Source organism: Trachypithecus francoisi, unplaced genomic scaffold (genome assembly GCF_009764315.1).
Source record: "Trachypithecus francoisi isolate TF-2019V2 unplaced genomic scaffold, Tfra_2.0 Lachesis_group12, whole genome shotgun sequence".
NCBI lineage: Eukaryota > Metazoa > Chordata > Mammalia > Primates > Cercopithecidae > Trachypithecus > Trachypithecus francoisi.
The window spans coordinates 1104-18291 of record NW_022681457.1 but is presented as its reverse complement, the minus strand read 5'-3'; the positions used below and the strand labels follow the sequence as shown (position 1 = coordinate 18291).

Here is a 17188-nt window from a genome sequence, read left to right as displayed (position 1 = left end):
CTGTGGTCCCAGCTACTTGGGAGGCTGAGGTGGGAGGATTGCTTGAGCCCCGGAGTTAGAGGCTATAAGCTATGATCGTGCCACTGCACTCTAGCCTGGGTGACAGTAGACACTGTCTCTTAAAAAACAAAAAAAAAACCCAAAAAACAAAGACAAGCTGTTCCTAAGGTGCCTGGGAATCCCAGCCCTCACAGCCTTCTTCATTTAGCGTCTTGCTTCCATGCCTCTGGTTCCATCCCATGTGGTAATGGTACACATGAAACCCGTCTCCTCCTTAATTTCCACAAGAAACCCCATTGCACACAGCCACTGGAGGTAAATAAATAAGCTTTAATGAGATTCTAGGCGCTGGAGAAAGACAAGGAGCTTATGTGCCACCAAAGCAACCAATGTTCCTTTGTCTCCCCAACTCTGTGGGGTCCCACTGGCCTCATCACCCCTTGAACCCTTTGCCACTGCCATCCTGCTGGTTCCTATCTCTTCCCCACGCTTCTCTGTTCCCCACTCTTCCATCTCTGTCCACAGCAAATCCTCCGTCCCGCTTATTTTCTCTTGCGGAGCAGCTCAGGCTTTGTATTCTCATTTAGCATCTTAGCCCAAGGTCTTTTCTCCCTCAAGGTATTTTCCCAAACAGTTTTCTTTATAAGAGGAATTCTGGTGTCTGCCCTCAAGATCATAGACCTTTTTAAAGTAAACTTGTCAGTTGCATCTGAGCAGCTCGGCCTCCTGGGTCTTGGGTCGCATCCATCTTGGTCCTGTAGGAGCGTGTCCTGAGCAACTGCAGTGCCGCCTCCCCCTGCATCCCCTCCCCCTTGAGCTGGAAATAGCATTTGCTTCTTTTGTGGGGTTATTTCCTGCCAGTCCCAGCTCGCTGGCTGCAGATGCTGGCTGAAAGTGGCTGCAGCTGACTACCTCCTTCAAGTTCATGTCCAGTAGTTGTCTCTGCTCCTTGGACATGCCCCAGGCAGCTGCTTGCGGCCTGAGTTGCAGCCTCTGGTGACCAGGGTCAGTGGCTATTTCTTGTAACCACAGAGATCTGATGGATACAGAGAATTGGAAGCTCAAGGCCAGAGGCCAAATTTTTACCAAAATTCTCTGGTGGCCCACACCCTTCTGTGTGGTCTGCTATGCAGCAGAGGCTTAACCTTGCCCAAAGAAAGATCAGGCCCTTTATCCTCAGCTCCTGGGCATTCATCTCCAAGCCCTTGGAATATCCTGCTGGTAGCTGATCTGAGAGTCTTGGGCCACTCTGGGCCACATCATAAATGATGTGATTTATGGTAGGGGACTTGGGCCACATGGTATTGGCTTGACGTATGAGGTCAGTCATGTGGGTGGTGAGCTGCTTAATTCAGCACTTTGGGAGGCCAAGGCAGAAGTATTACTTGAAGTCAAGAGTTCAAGACCAGCCTGGGCAACACAGGGAGAGACCTCATCTCTACAAATAATAAAAAGATTAGCCAGACATGGTGGCACATACCTGTAGTTGTAGCTGCTCAGGAGGCTGAGGTGGGAGGATGACTTGGAGTTGAGAAGTCAAGGCTGCAATGAGCTGTACTCCAGTCTGCCAACAGAGCCAGACCCTGTCTCAGGACAAACAAACAACTCTGGACACGAAGATCTCGAGTGAGCTGCTCTGGTTGGCAGTACTTGCATGTCGTCACGGGTCGTTGCTGTGAGAATCAGGTGCTGCCTCTATGACTCCACTGGGAGAGGGCAGCTGGAAGCCGGCGCCTCATCTCTCCTGGAACGTGGGCTGTGCACCTTCTCCCTGTGCTGATCTTAATCCCTATCTTTTTACTGTAACAAACTGTAACTATGAGCCTAACAGCTTTCCTGAGCCTAGTGAGTCCTTCTAGCAAATGAACGGAGGGTGGTCTTGGAGACCTCTGAACTTGCACCTGCCCCCCTCGTTTTGAGGTCTGGCACAGGGAGACAGGCTCGTCTCTTTGGAGGGGGTCTTCATCCATTGGGGCGGGGTCCAACTCTGGAGGCCCATGTCCTTGCCAGCTCCAGTCTCTCTCCCTGCTCAGTCCCGACGGTGTCACCTTGTTCCCTCTGTCTGTGGATCCTGGCAAAAGCTGGCCTCTCTGCTCACATCTGAATAGGAGATATACTAGAAGAGGGTTTTCACAGTTTAGCCTCAGGGCTCTTTTGAACAAAATCAAACATCTTCCCACCAAAGCCCAATGTGCAAAGAACGGCAGGCCCTTCCCCTCCCCTCTCTCTGGAAGCCAGGGCAGTGCTTCTCAAGGTGTGGCCACGGGTGGAACTGAGGCGGGGTCGGGGAAGGGTGGATATTAAAATGCAGATTCCCTGGCCCTATCACTGACCAAACTGTCTGGGGCTTGCGTTCTTAGCAAACTCTACAGCGGATTCTGCCCAGCAGGAAGGGTTGGGAAATGCTGCTTGGGGCACCAGGAGGAAAGACCCAGGCTCCTGCGGGCATCTGGAGACGTCTGGTCTGTAGTCTGTGCAGACCCCACACCCTCCTTAGCTCCAACACTGCACTTACCCCATTAGCCGAGGCGCTGGCATACTCCTTACCTGGGGAAATAGGAGGGGAAGTCATCAGGAAGGCATAGTGCTGGGAAGCATGGGAAGAAGACATGCCTGGGTGTCAGGGCCCTGAAAATGTCCAGTTCTGCCTCTGCTATTACACGGGGGCGCCATTTCCCTTAATGGTAGACACGTGTGAGACAGGGATGGTGGGGGTGCTCTGTAAGGATCTGGTCATCCAGTTATTCCCTTGGTTATTAAATATCCATCAATATCGAGCCTGGGCTCTAGAACCAGATGGACGGGTTCAAATTCCATCTGTGTCCTTTAGGAGCTGTGTGAACTTGGACAAGTAACTTAACCTCTCTGTGTTTCAGTTTCCTGGACTATTCAACAGGGGTTTATTTAGCAAATAGTAGTTATTATTCAGCAAATGGTAAATGTCTATTTTGTGCTGAGAACACAGCTATGAACAAAAGAGATAAAAATGTCTGTTCTTGGCCAGGCGTGGTGGCTCACGCCTGTAATTCCAGCACTCTGGGAGGCTGAGGTGGGCAGATTGCTGGAGTCTAGGAGTTTGAGACCAGCTTGGGCAACACAGCAAAACTCCATCTCTACTAAAAAAATAAAAAAATTAGCCAGGCATGGGAGCACATGCCTGTAATCCCAGCTACTCGAGAGGCTAGAATTACCTGAGCCTGGGAGCTTGAGGCTGCAGTGAGCCAAGATCACACAACTGCACTACTCCAGTCCAGGCAACAGAGTGAGATCTTGTCTCAGAAAAAAAAAAAAAAAAAAAAAGCCTGCTCTTGTGCAGTTTATGTTAATAATGACAATAATAGTAATAATAGCAATAACAATCATAGTGAATACATACCCAGTATGTGGCTTACAATGTGGCACCTGCTGTGTTAAGTGTTTTACTGTATTATTAGGTACCATCACCCCATTTTACAGATGACGAAAATGAGTCATACAGATTAAGCTATTTGCCTACAGTGACATCACTAATCAAGCAGTAGCTCGAGGGCCCAGATACAGGCAGTCTGGCTCTGGAGTTGACACATTGAATCACGCAGCAAACACTTCCTCGAGTGCCTCTTTTATGCCCAGCCCAGTGGTAGGTGATCCTGGGGACATAGTCATGACAGTGACAGCCTCAGGTCTGCTCTCTTGGGGCTCACAGTCCACTGGGGAAGACAGACAAGTCCCCCACAGTGATGACCCAGAATGGGCAAGGCTGGGGTGGGAGAGCCTAGTGGATGCTTGGCCCATGCTTGGGGGTCAGGGAGGGCTTCCTGGAAGAGGCAGCATCTGTCCGGGATGTGATGGAGCAGCTTTGTTTAGTGGTTGAGGGAAAAGCTTGGTAGTCAAAGATCTGGCTTCTTCTCTCCATCAACCACTTTCCAGCTGTTTGACCATTGGCAGGTAACTTCATCTGTCAAGCAAATATTTCCTCCTCTGTAAAATGGGGCTCATGGGAGAACCACTTTGCTGGGTGCTTGTGAGCATACAAGGAGATTGTATAGGCCAGGTGTGGTGGCTCACGCCTGTAATCCCAGCACTTTGGGAGGCTGAGGCAGGTGGATCACATGAGGCCAGGAGTTCGAGACCAGCCTGGCCAACATGGCAAAACCCCGTCTCTCCTAAAAATACAAAAATTAGCTCTGCATGGTGGTGCATGCCTGTAATCCCAGCTACTCAGGAGGCTGAGGCACCAGAATCGCTTGAACCTGGGAGGTGGAGGCTACAGTGAGCTGAGATCGCACCACTGCACTCCAGCCTGGGCAACAGAGTGAGAGCCTGTCTCAAAACTAAAATAAATAATAAAAAAATAAAGAAATTAAAAATTAAAATCAAGGGGGTTATACACACAAAGTGGCACGTAGACGGTGCTCAGCAAAGTATCACTCCTTTGATTACAGAATTAGCTGGCACACTTCTCCAGAAGGAGCCATGGGAGGGTGCTCCAGGCAGGGGAACGGCCTGTGCAAATCTCGAGGTATGACAGCATCAGACCCTTTTAGAGTTGAGGATCAGAGGTGCCAGTTCCTGCCAACTTCTCCTAGGAGTCACTCCTGAACAAGGCAGATGGAGTAAGGCTGAGGGGTTAGGCATTATTTCACCCTCTATCCATCTGGCAGGGACTCCCACATCACCTGAATTAAATTCCAAAGTCCCTACCATGGCCTTAAGGCCCTATATGCTCTTCTCCCACTCTGCAAATAATATTTGTAAATGTAATCAATGAACCAGTGAACGAAACTCTCTGGCTCTGCACCCTCATCGGTCAAATGGGGGAAACCTCATGGCAGTGGGCTGATGATTCAGTGAGAAGCACATGGGAAGGACTCAGCACAGAGCCCAGCACGTAGTAGGTGCTCAATTATGGGAGCTCTGGTGATGCTCACTTGAGGGAGACAGATGATGGTGCCAAAGGAACTCACAGGAATATCTGGACCGATAGAAATAAAGCCCGATCCCCAGGAGGGTGAGAAGAATCACGATTCCCAGAATCAGGAAGATGATGACGTTACTGGACATGCCTGAGGGCTCACTGGGAGGTCCCTCTGAAAGAGAAGGAAACAGGTATTTAGGTAAGAAAACTCTTAGGGTTTATCTCTCATTCTTGAAATGGCATCTCGAATTTCCTTGGGGAGCCATCACTCCACCTGCCTCAGTCTAGTTAATTTAGGTGGACTAGATCCCACCCTCTGGTTCCTAGAAAGGGACTTTGACACAGGCCTGGCCAATCAGAATATTCCATTCTCCCTGGCTGCTATGATTGGTTCATAGGTGGGCTGTGGCTTAAGCTGTGCCAATGAGAGCCAGCCCTGGGACTTTGGCTACAGTTATTGAAAGTGGTGTTTTTTTTCTCTCCTGCTGTTGCTATTCTGGTAGGATGTGAGCCTGTCGCTGCTGAGGGCTATCTTGCTTCAAAGCCTGCCTGAGAATAAAGCCAATATAACAAAAAGAGACAAGAGATGTACAAAATAAAAGTTTCTGGGTTACATGGTTGGAGCCCCTGGATCTAACCATACCTGAAGGTGAATTTTCAATACAGTCCTGTGTTGTTTGTTTGCTTAGACTACTTTGAGTTGTGTTTCTGTCAATTGCAATTGATAGAGGTCTGCCTAATACATATGGAAAGGCCTGAGTCCCTGAGAGAGAGGGATTCCACATGTATCCCAACCAGTGTGTGTGGAGGGAGTGTATCCAGGCAGCTGAACAACGGTACCAGTGGTATAGGTATGGAGTTAACAGGGGAGTACAACTGGCCCCACTGGTCCTTTTGTGAGAAGGCTTAGGAGAAGGATGGGAGCCAGAGAGCACTGAGAGGGAACCCTGCCTCGACCTCTTCCTTTGGTCCCTGTTCTCCTGACCCAGGGAGTTCCTCACCTTTGACCTGGACGGTCAGTTCTGCCTGGCGAGCTCCTAGGGCATTGGTGACGTTGCAGATGAAAGTTGTGTTGATTGGTTTGCCCACAGGACGGATCAGGAGCTGGGCACCCTGGGCCACAGCGAAGGGTGGCAGGGGACCCATGGTCCTGGGAGCGACAGAAAGGTGAGGAGGTGGCCTCTGCTGCAGGTCCAGAGTGACAGTGATTGAGCACTCACTGCGTGCCAGAAACTCTCACGCCCTCTATGGCATAAGCAGAGAGCAACTCTGGAGGCCCCCCAACTCTTCCCTTCCTCTCACGCCCACACCCAACCCATTAGCCAATCCTGTCGGCCCCGCCTTAAGATCTATCCAGAAGCCCACCGCTCCTCAGGGCTTCCAGGGCCACCTCCCTGCTCTGGTGCGGTGCATCCGGGCCCCCAGCAGCCGCCTCCACACTGGGCTCTGTTTCTGCCCTCGCCCCCTCATCTTTTCCCACATGGCCACCAGAGGTCGCCTGTGAACCCTAAGTCAGTTCCCATCCCTCAGCTCAGCCTGGCTCAGAGTTAAACCGAGGTCTTCTCCTGTCACAGGCCCCACATGATCTGGTCCCTGCTACCTCTGCCCACGTTTTCCATTACTTTCCGCTTTGCTCCCGCCTCTGCATCCACAGTGGCCTCCTTGTTGGTCCTCAAACTCTCCAGTTAGGTGTCCAGTGTGTTTGCTTATGCAGGGACTGATGGATAGAAACGGGTTTGCCCATGCTGTTCCCTCTGCCCCAATGCTTTCCCCCCAGGTACCCGCAGAGATCACCCTCATCTCCTTCAGGCCTCTGCTGGGATGTCACCTTAGTAACACCTCACTTGGCCACCCTATTTCGACTGTGACGATCACCCTTCCCATTCCCTTCTCTCTTTTCTTATTTTCTTTTTTTTTTTGTGACAGGGTCTCACTCTGTCACCCAGGCTGGAGTGCAGTGACGCCATCTTGGCTCACTGCAACCTCCATCTTCTGGGTGCATGGAATCTCCCCACCTCAGCCTCCTGAGTAGCTGGGACTACAGGTGCGTGCCACCACACCCGGCCAATTTTTGTATGTTTTTCGGTAGAGATGGGGTTTTGCCATGTTGGCCAGGCTGGTCTCGAACTTCTAGCCTCAAGTGATCCTCCCATCTCTGCCTCCCAAACCGCTGGGATTACAGGCATGAGCCACGACACCCAGTCCCATTCCCTTCTCTGCTTTATCTTCTCCATGGTATTTATCACCATTGTGCACACACTACACACCTCATGACTTCATCTTGTTTCTTGTTTCTTTCACCATTAGAATGGAAGCTCCATATGGGGAGGAAATTTGGTCTGTTTTATAGACCAACGTATGTCAGTTAGTTGCACCTGGCTTACTTACTACAGTAAGTAGTCAAGAAATACTGGTTTAATGAACAGAGGTGGAGGAGATGGAAGCATTGGGCTTTGGGCACTCTGCAGAGCTGGGATGCAAACGCAGCCATCCGGCTCAAGAGCCTGAATTGTGGCACTTTGAGGCAGGACAGTAAAGGCACCATCACACCAATTGAAAACCTTTGACCAGCAATTCCTTCCACTGACAACTGCTGACAAGTGATCACTGGGGATGGTCACCACCATGGCATTTGCAGAGTTGAAAATGGAAAATGACATCTGTGTCCTCTACTGGGGACTGGTTAAATAACTGATGTCATCCTCATATGTTGGAATCCCTTCCCTGCCCTTTGGGAGGCCCAGGCGAGAGGATTGCTTGAGTACAGGAGTTCAAGACCAGCCTGAGCAACATAGTGAGATCCTGTCTCTATACTTAAAATTTTTTTTTTGTTTGTTTTTAAAGTGATGGAATCCCAGCAACATTTAAAAAGGGGCCAGGTTAGCCAGGCGTGGTGGTGTGTGCCTGCAGTCCCAGCTATCTGGGAGGCTGAAGCTGGAGGATCACTTGAGCCCAGGAGTTCAAGGCTGCAGTGAGCTGTGATTGTGCCACTGCATTCCAGCCTGAGCAACAGAGTGAGGCCCTGTGTCAAAAAAAACAAAACAAAAAAAAAGCCAAAAAAAAACCAGGGGAGCTGGGAGTGCTCTGAAGTGCATAATATGACTGATGGATGAATAGAGGGACCAAAGGAATCACAGAAACATGATAAAGCAAGCACAGTAAAATGTTAGTGGGGGAATCCACGTGGTGGAATCTTAGTGCTCACTGGAAAATTCCTATGATTTTTCTGTATGTTTGACAGTCTTCTTAATACAATGTGGGGGAAAATGGATCTATGTGTGGATCTATGTGCTTTGACAAGGAAAGGTATTCACAAGATACAGGAAAAGTTTCAAAATTATATGTATAGCATAATTCCAGTCTTTGTTTAGAAACAGAGAGAAAGAAGACAGAAGGATGCATAATAAGGGGTCACTGGGTATTTCTGGAGGTGGCTGGGTACACTTCACTATAGGTGCTTCTTTATTCTTTTTTCTCATAACTAATTTGGTTGATATTTCTACAGTGGACACAAGTTACTTTTGTAATAAGGAAAAAGATGTAAGGCTGGGCGAGGTGGCTCACACCTGCAATCCCAGCACTTTGGGAGGCTGAGGTGGGTTGATTGCTTGAGCCCAGGAGTTGGAGACCAGCCTGGGCAATGTGGCGAAACCCTGTCTCTGCAAAAAAATACAACGAAATTAGCTGAGTGTGGTAGTGTGTGCCTGTAGTCCCAACTACTCAGGAGGCTGAGGCAGGAGGATCACCTGAGCCCAGGGAGGTCCAGGCTGCAGTGAGCTATGATCACACCGCTGTACTCCAGCCTCGGCGACAGAGTCCCTTCTTGAAAAAAAAAAAGGTGGTTCAGAAAATTATGTAAATTATGTATTATAAAATTATGTATTATCCCTTTGCTTTTTTCTTACCCTGCTCTTGACCCCAGCTTCAGTATGAATCTGGGGAAATCTTATTGCTGTGAGCCTCAACTTTCTCATCTACACAATGGGGATAGTACTTGCTCTGTCCAGAGATAACCAAGTAGGTTACACAAGGTGATGGTGAGGTGGTTACAGTTTAGAGTGGGGGCGTCCAATCTTTTGGCTCCCTGGGTCACACTGGAAGAAGAAGAACTGTCTTGGGCCACACATAAAATACACTAACACTAATGATAGCTGATGAGCTAAAAAAAAATTTGAAAAAAAAAAATCTCACAATGTTTTAAGAAAGTTTACAAAGTTTGCAGCCTGCAGGTTAGACATGCTTGGCCAAGAGGCGGAGGACCAGCTTTGGAGCCAGGCGCTGATTCAAGGGCCGCTTCTGCCCTCTCGTGGCTGGTCTTTAACCTGGGCATGGCATCAGCAGCTGACTGCACAGCATGGGGTCACGTGGGATTCCGGGGAAGTACCGGGCACAGAGTAGGCACACCCCAAAGAGCAGGTGCATCCACCAGCCAGGATTAAACCACCTGCTAAATGCCTCAACTGGAAAACAGAGATGTCAAAACAGAGATGCCCCCCATTGGGGGACCCAGAAGTCAACCTCCTCTGTTTTTCTTTTCTGAATCCCCCTCCTCTCTTAGACTAGGATTCCAGGCCCCCAGCCTCTCCTCCCTCAGACCCAGGGGTCCAGGCCCAGCCCCTCCTCCTTCAGACCCACAAATCCACACCCCCAGCCCCTCCTCCCTGAGACCCAGGACTCACGTGCTCCAGTTGTAGCCTGTGGACTCCGGGTTGCTGCGAGCGTCGCAGGTCAGGGTGGCCTCATTCTGGCTGAGGTACCAGTTGTTATCATAGCCAGAGATGGATACCTCTGGGGGGTCTGCAGGAAATGAACACAGAGGTTCAGAGACAGGGAGCCTTGGGGAGCCAAGGGCTACGTGGGATTCACATCACTGCAGGAAAAGACCTGGGGATATTTGGAAAACAGCAGGAGCTGGAGAGGCCTATGAGGAGTCTAGGGAGATGGGGTGCCGCAGAGAGCAGAAGCCTGGGAGTCTTTGGTCAGTGGGCACATGGAGAGGGCTTCTGAGGACCTGCTTTTCTCCACTAGCTTTCCTGGGTAGCCTGGACCAGGCATGTCTTGGGTGTCCTGCAGGAAAAGGCCTCCTCCTTTTCTCACTCATAGGCAATGACCACTCATAACACACAGCAGTGTATTCAAGGCTCCGACAAGTCCTGCGGGAAAAAGTCCTGGATAACCCTGCTCTAGGCTGCTGCTCAGCCATCCCAGATGTGATTTCAACGTCCTCAGGGGGCAGGCCAATGGGACAGGGTTTTTTGGGGGGTGAGGGGTAGGAGTCAGTGCAGATCTCCTCCTCCTCGCTCAGACCCAGTGACAGTGTTGAGGGACTCCAGTATAGACAGTACCTGAGGGAATCTGTGTACCACTTGCCTGGCAGGGGAGTAGGCAGTATAGACAACGATGGGAGGAACAGTATGCATGATGCCTGGAAGAGCTTGTGTGGATATTACTGATGGGCTCAGTGTAGACAGGGTGTTGGAATATTACAGCAGATGCTATATTGTCAGGCCAGTGTTGAAATGCTGTGGTGGGGGTGATCTCACCCCCACATATAGAGTGTGTCCCTGGGAGCTGGTGAAATTAAGACAGGCCCTGTGTGTGTGTGTGTGTAGACAGTATTTGGATGAGCCAGTGTAGACGATGTGGGAGCTTAGTCTAGCTGTCCAATGTGGCACATACTAGCCACATGTGACTACTGAGCACTCGAAATACAGCCAGGCTGAAATACACACCAGATTTCAAAGGCTTTACTAGGGCAAACTAAATGGGAAAGATCTCGAGAATAATTAAAAAAAAAATTACAAGTTGAAATAATATTTTGGGTATATTGGGGTAAGTAAAATCAATTATTAAAATTAACTTTGGCCAGGCTCATGCCTGTAATCCCAGTACCTTGGGAGGTTGAGGCAGGAGGATCACTTGAGCCCAGGAGTTTGAGACCAACCTGGGCAACATAGGGAGATCCTGTCTCTATAAAAAATAAAAATAGGCTGGGTGCGGTGACTCATGTCTGTAATCGCAACATTTTGGGAGGCCAAGGTGGGTGGATCATGAGGTCAGGAGTTTGAGACCAGCCTGGCCAACATGGTGAAACCCCGTCTCTGCTACAAATACAAAAATTAGCTGGGCACTGTAGCCAGGGCCTGTAATCCCAGCTACTCAGGAGGCCGAGGCAGGAGAATCGCTTGAACCCGAGAGGCAGAGGCTGTAGTGAGCTGAGATCGCGCCACTGCACTCTAGCCTGGGTGACAGAGGAAGACTCCGTCTCACAGACACACACACACATACACACACACACACACACACACAAACACACACGAAAATTAGCCCCACAGGGCATGGTGTCACATGCCTGTAGTCCCAGCTACTCAGGAGACTGAGGCTGAGGTGGGAGGATCAATTAAGACCAGGAGGTTGAGGCTGCAGTGAGCTGTGCCACCGCACTCCAGTCTGGGTGACACAGTAAGACCCCGTCTCAAATAAATAAATAGATAAATAAATAAACAAATACATTTCATCTTTTCTTTTCTTTTTTTGATTTTGAGACAGAGTCTTGCTCTGTTGCCCAGGCTGGAGTGCAATGGCGCGATCTTGCTCACTGCAACCTCGGCCTCCCAGGTTCTAGCAATTCTCCTGCTTCAGCCTCCTGAGTAGCTGGGATTACAGGCACCTGTCACCATGCCTGGCTAATTTTTGCATTTTTTTTAGTAAAGACAGAGTTTTACCACATTGGTCAGGCTGGTCTTGAATGCCTGACCTCAGGTGAGCCACCTGCCTCAGCCTCCCATAGTGCTGGCGTGAGCCACCATGCCTGGCCTCTTTCTTTTAACTTTTTAATGGGGTGGCTGCTGGAGAATTTAAAATCCTATATGCAGCTTGTGTGCTATTTCTGTTAGACAGCACTGGTTAGAGTCCCTGGGGCTGTCAGTGGAGATAAACGTGTGGGTGTCAATGTCGATGACGCCGTGAGGGAGCTGGTGGAGGTAACGCTGTGCAGGAGAACCAGGACAGATGCTGTCAGGGGGCCGTCCAGACAGAACACAAGGAGGCCAGTGTGGTGATGTGGGGCGAGACTCCATAGCCTGTAAGTGCGCCAGTGTAGACAAAATTGGGCAGAGGAGCATGGAGACTACACTGGGAGACTCTGCAGACACTGCTTAGGGAAACCAGCACAAACAATGCGGGAAGATCAATGCAGCTAGCACCCAACGGAGACAGTCAATTGTGGCTCAGGGTAACTGGTCGATACAATGTGGGAGGTGAATGCAGACAGTTCTCCAGGGAGTCAGTGTAGACAGTGTCAAGGGGCACTTTAGAGAGTGCCCAGGAGAACCAGTGTAGAAAAAGTGGGGTGTTTATGTAGACAGTGGTCATAGGAGCCAGTGTAGACACCATGGGAGACAGTGAAAACACCCTACAGCTGATGGCCGAAATAGGTGGTGTAGACAATGAGGATAGTGCTGTCTGTGGCCCAGAAGAGCCAGTGTAGACAATGGTAAGGCAGTGTAGAAAATGGACAAGGGGCCAGGTGCAGTGGCTCACGCCTGTAATCTCAGCACTTCGGGAGACTGGGGTGGGAGGATCACTTGAACCTAGGAGTTTGAGACCAGTCTGGGCAACATAGCAAAACTCTCTCTACAAAAAATTGTAAAATTAGCTGGGCATGGTGGCTGTACCTGTAGTCCCAGTTACTTGGGAGGCTGAGGAAGGAGGATCCCTTGAGCCTGGAAGGTTGAGGCTGTAGGAGCCATGATCATGGCCCTACACTCCAGCCTGGGTGACAGAGTGAGACCCTGTCCAAAGGAAAAAAAAAAAGGCCGGGCATGGTGGCTCATGCCTGTAATTCCAGCACACTTTGGGAGGCCGAGGCAGGCAGATCACCTGAGGTCAGGAGTTCGAGAACAACCTGGCCAACATGGTGAAACCTTGTCTCTATTAAAAATACAAAAATCAGACAGGTGTGGTGGCATGCACCTGTAATCCCAGCTATTTGGGAGGCTGAGGTAGGAGAACCACCTGAACTTGGGAGGCAGAGGTTACAATGAGCCAAGACTGTGCCACTGTACTCCAGCCTGGGTGACAGAGGGAGACTTTATTTCAAAAAAAAAAAAAACAAAAGAAAGAAAGAAAGAAAGAAATGGACAAGGGAGTGTGTGTAGACAAGAAGGCAGGCAGTGCTGATCGTGGCCAGGAGAACCAGTGTAGCAATGTGGGGAAGGTCATTGTGGATAGTTGCCTGGGGAAGCAGGTGTAGGCAGTTTGGGGGCAGTGTAGACTGTGCTCAAGGGAGTCAACAGAGTGTAGAGTATCCGTGCAGACAGTGGCTAGAGAAGCCAGGGCAGACAATCTGGGTACCAGCAGCATTAACTATGGCCCGAGTAAACTGGTGTAGGCAATAGGGACAGTGTTTATGGCCCAGGGGAGCTGGTGCAGACAATGGTCGTGTAGACAGGAGTCAGGGGAGCCAGTGCAGATGAAGGAAGCAATGCCTACAGTGCCTTGGGGAGTCAGTGTAGACAGTGGTGGGGGCAGCCCGGCAGGGGATCTTGCTGTTGCTGACTCGGGCACACTCACAGTAGACGGTGAGGTTCACAGTCAGCAGCTGAGGCTTCTCAAAGCTCTCGTGCTCCACCTTGCAGGTCACACTCTTGCCGTCCACCTGGCTTGAGGGCACCAAAATCCAGAGGCTGGTGACAGTGACTGTGCCAGACAGGAACCCTGGCACCTGGCTGGTATTGGGCATCCCACCCAGGTCTGAGTGCCAGGTGATGTGGGCTGGCGGGCGACCCCCTGTGGAGATGCAGCGGGCCACGGGCACCGGCTTTCCAGTGAGCTGGACCTTCTGAACCTCAGCTGTGTTTTGGGGCTTGGCTGGGAAGAGGAACAAAAGCAACAGGTCATCCAATGAACCCCTCTGTGGTAGAAGGAGGCATTCATTAAGGGTACCGGATGGCAGCTGGGGGGGGTGGCTCATGCCTATAATCCCAGAACTTTGGGAGGCTGAGGTGGGTGGATCACTTGAGGTCAGGAGTTCGAGACCAGCCTGACCAACATGGGGAAACTCTCTCTACTAAAAATTAGCCAGGGTGTGGTGGCACACACCAGTAATCCCAGTTACTTGGGAGGCTGAGGCTGGAGAATTGATTGAACTCGAGAGGTAGAGGTTGCAGTGAGCCGAGATTGTCACTGCTCTCCAGCCTGGGCGACAGAGTGAGATTCTGTCTCAAAAAGAGGAAAAGAAAAAAAAAGGATACAGGATGGCATGGTTTAAACCCCAGCTGTGTCCCTAAGCAGCTGGGTGGTCTTGGGCAAGTCTGTGCCTCAGTTTCCTTGTCTGTCGACAGGGGATAATGATGGCATCACAGGCAATGAGAATACGCAGATGAAGCTCTCAGAATGGCACGTAAGTGCTCCATACATACTGTTTGCTGGAAAGTGCTGGGGCCCAGCAGTGACCAAAATAGCCCTGGTTCTGCCCTCATGGGTACAGTCCAAGGGGGCAGACAGACACTTTCCTAGGCAGTGATGACTCGGAGAGGGCAGGGCTGGGAAGGGGAAACCCAAAGGGGGTTATCCTAGTCTGGGGCTCAGTGGAGGAGAGGAAGCCTCAGCTCTGGAGTTGAGAAGGGAAGTGACTTGCCCACGGTGACACAGCTGTAAGCAGCAGAGCTAGGCTTTCCCATAAGGTCTGTCTGATTCCAAAACCACCTTGACCAACTCTTAATCATCATCCTGGTGATTCCCAAACCTGGAACTTGCTTCCCCATCATTACCTGTATTATTTACCGAAGATTTCTCCTTAACTTGACTCACTGTTTCTGTTTTACCCTCATCCTAAACCACGATACCTGGAATCCCAGGCTTGCTGGAGCGACAAGAGCTGCCTGTGGTCAGGTGTTGTGTGCCAGGCACAGTTTCAAGCCCTTGACAGTTCATGAATTTCTCATGCATAGGCCTGGAATAGTTCTTGGCACATAAGCTTAAAAAAACCAAAACAGAACAAAAAACAAGTTCGGTGTGGTGGCACATTCCAGTAATTCCAGCTACAGGGAGGCAGGAGCATCTGTTAGCACAGGAGTTCCAGGCTGCAGTGAGGATCTACTGTGACCACACCACTGCACTCCAGCCTGGGCGATAGAGCTAAACTCTGGCTCAGAAAAAAAAAAAAACAGGGTCAGTTTTTTTGAATCCTCATGGTGATCCCCATCCCACAGATGAGGAAACTGAGGCACAGACACTTCTTGCTCAAGTTCCAAGAGGAGGGCCTCATGGAGCTCATGAAAATGGAAGTAGATCCCCTCCTCTTTTGGGTATCAGGATCCTTGCTTTCCTGTCTGTCTGTTTCAACCTTCTCCTTTTTCACTAAATAAAGTGACAGTAACTGACAGCTCTAAGGGGCTCACATGAGCCAGTGGTGAAGCTCTAAGTCTGCACCTGGACACTCAGGACAGCTTTCCAAGGGTGATGCTATTGTCACCAACCCTTTTACAGATGAGGAAAGGAGGGACCCAGACAAGGCCACCCAGGCCTCCTCCCTTCCTTTTGGGTTCCCTCCCAGCTCCCTTTCCAATATACCCCTCCCTCTCCCTCAGGGCGTTCTAACGCTAGGCTTGGGGGTCCTTACTCCCGGAGATCTTTGCTCCCTTGCGCCTCCCTCCCCCCATGCGCCTCCCCCCACCCCACCCCCATCAATGCGCTGCCCCTCCTTTTGTCCCCAGGGAATCTGCTGTGGAGGGAATCCCTCACCCCCCAGGCCTCCCCACTCTTTGCTGACTTCCCTGATCCTCCCACCAAGTCTCTGCCTTTCATTCAGCCTCCCCAAAACCCCTGCTCACCAAGCACTCGGAGCCAGATATCCACGCTCCTGCTGCCCTGTGGGAACGTGACGAACAGGCAGGTGTAGTTGCCTTCATCCTCCACGCGCAACCCGAACATCCTCAATGAGGCATCCCGCAGCTCTGTGCCCAGTCTGGCGGCCACGAATTCCAGCCGTTTGGGCTCCGAATAGTTGGGGCCCTGCGTTTGGTGGAAGACGGCCATGCTGCCGGATTCACCATGCCGCGACCAAGTCAGCTGTGACACGTGCGTCTCCTCCATGCCGGGCACCTGTAGGTAGCAGGGCAGCGTCACGGAGTCGCCCAAGAAGCCGGGCACCTGGGTGGGCGCCTGCACGACGATGTCCCCTGTGGAGAACCAAAGAGAAAGTGTCAGACCCGGGGCGTTCCTGGGCTAGATAGGGAGGGGCTCCGGGAGCCCGGGCACCTGAGCGTACAATTGCACGCTGGGGCCCTGGAGCACTGGTGGACAGTGGGGTGTGGGGGAAGGGAGGACTGGGGCACTAGTTGGGGTCATGGCAGGCGAGGAGGGTAAGGACATCTGGGATGGTCTGCAACTTGGCCGTGCTCCTTCACTTTGGCTGTTTATTACCATATTTCTTCTATTATTACAGTATTTCCCTCAATCTCAACATCACTGATTTTAAAAATTGTGGTAAATATTGTGGTTAAAAAAATAAATTTACCATTTAAGCCATTTAAAGCATACAGTTCAGTGGCACTATGTACATTTCACGATGTTGTGCAACTGTCACCACTATATAGCTCTAGACTTTTTTTTTCCTTTTTTTGAGACAGAGTCTCGCTCTGTCGCCCAGGTGGAGTGCAGTGGCACAATCTCTGCTCATTGCAAGCTCTGCCTCCAGAGTTCAAGCAGTTCTCCTGCCTCAGCTTTCCGTGTAGCTGGGATGACAGGCTCCCACCACCACACCCAGCTAATTTTTAATATATTTTTAGCAGAGATGAGGTTTCACCACGTTGGCCAGGCTGGTCTTGAACTCCTGACCTCAAGTGCTCCCGCTTCAGCCTTCCAAAGTGCTGGGATTACAGGTGTGAGCCACCGCACCTGGCCCAGAACTTTTTCATCACACCGGTATCTTAGCTTTCACATACCATGACTGTCATTATTTACAGCACAATTGCCATTAGGGGTTAGAATACCCTCAATGTAGAAAATGGGGAGAAATCTTGGGTCTTCAAATCCATGAAAGGAGTATTATTACTCTGGGTGGATCCTGGTCAGAAGAATGTGGGGGATCGTGGCACAAGAGGAAGGTAATTATAGTGAGGCTTCAGGCCAGTTACTTAACCTGTCTGATTCTTTTTCCTAGTTTGTAAAATAAGACTTAGAACAGTGCACACTCACAGGGTGCTGACACAGATCGGGGCTATTCTGGCTGCTTCACATATATCTTGGCATTTAATCCTCAAATAGCCCCCCTGAGGCAAGCACTAC

The 17188-nt window shown here is 50.6% G+C and overlaps 1 protein-coding gene across 1 annotated transcript; it reads right to left on the bottom strand.

Annotated features, from left to right (window-relative positions):
* Positions 1 to 310: 310 nt before the first annotated feature.
* Positions 311 to 16078, bottom strand: PVR (PVR cell adhesion molecule). Its single transcript, XM_033223598.1, has 7 exons — positions 15733 to 16078; positions 13472 to 13768; positions 9577 to 9694; positions 5899 to 6047; positions 4911 to 5069; positions 2516 to 2547; positions 311 to 2116 (listed from the first exon to the last, which is right to left on the bottom strand). Exons 1-7 carry the CDS (start codon positions 15992 to 15994, stop codon positions 2045 to 2047), a joined length of 1089 nt encoding a protein of 362 aa, XP_033079489.1. The 5' UTR covers positions 15995 to 16078; the 3' UTR covers positions 311 to 2044.
* Positions 16079 to 17188: the final 1110 nt, after the last annotated feature.

Excerpts from the sequence above, each read along its gene's own strand:
- PVR (XM_033223598.1), bottom strand. The coding sequence starts at position 15,994 with ATGGAGGAGACGCACGTGTCACAGCTGACTTGGTCGCGGCATGGTGAA. Across the intron at positions 5,070-5,898 it reads ACTGACCGTCCAGGTCAAAG|AGGGACCTCCCAGTGAGCCC; the intron begins GTGAGGAACTCC and ends CTTCTCTTTCAG. Across the intron at positions 2,548-4,910 it reads CCATCATCTGTCTCCCTCAA|GTAAGGAGTATGCCAGCGCC; the intron begins GTGAGCATCACC and ends CTATTTCCCCAG.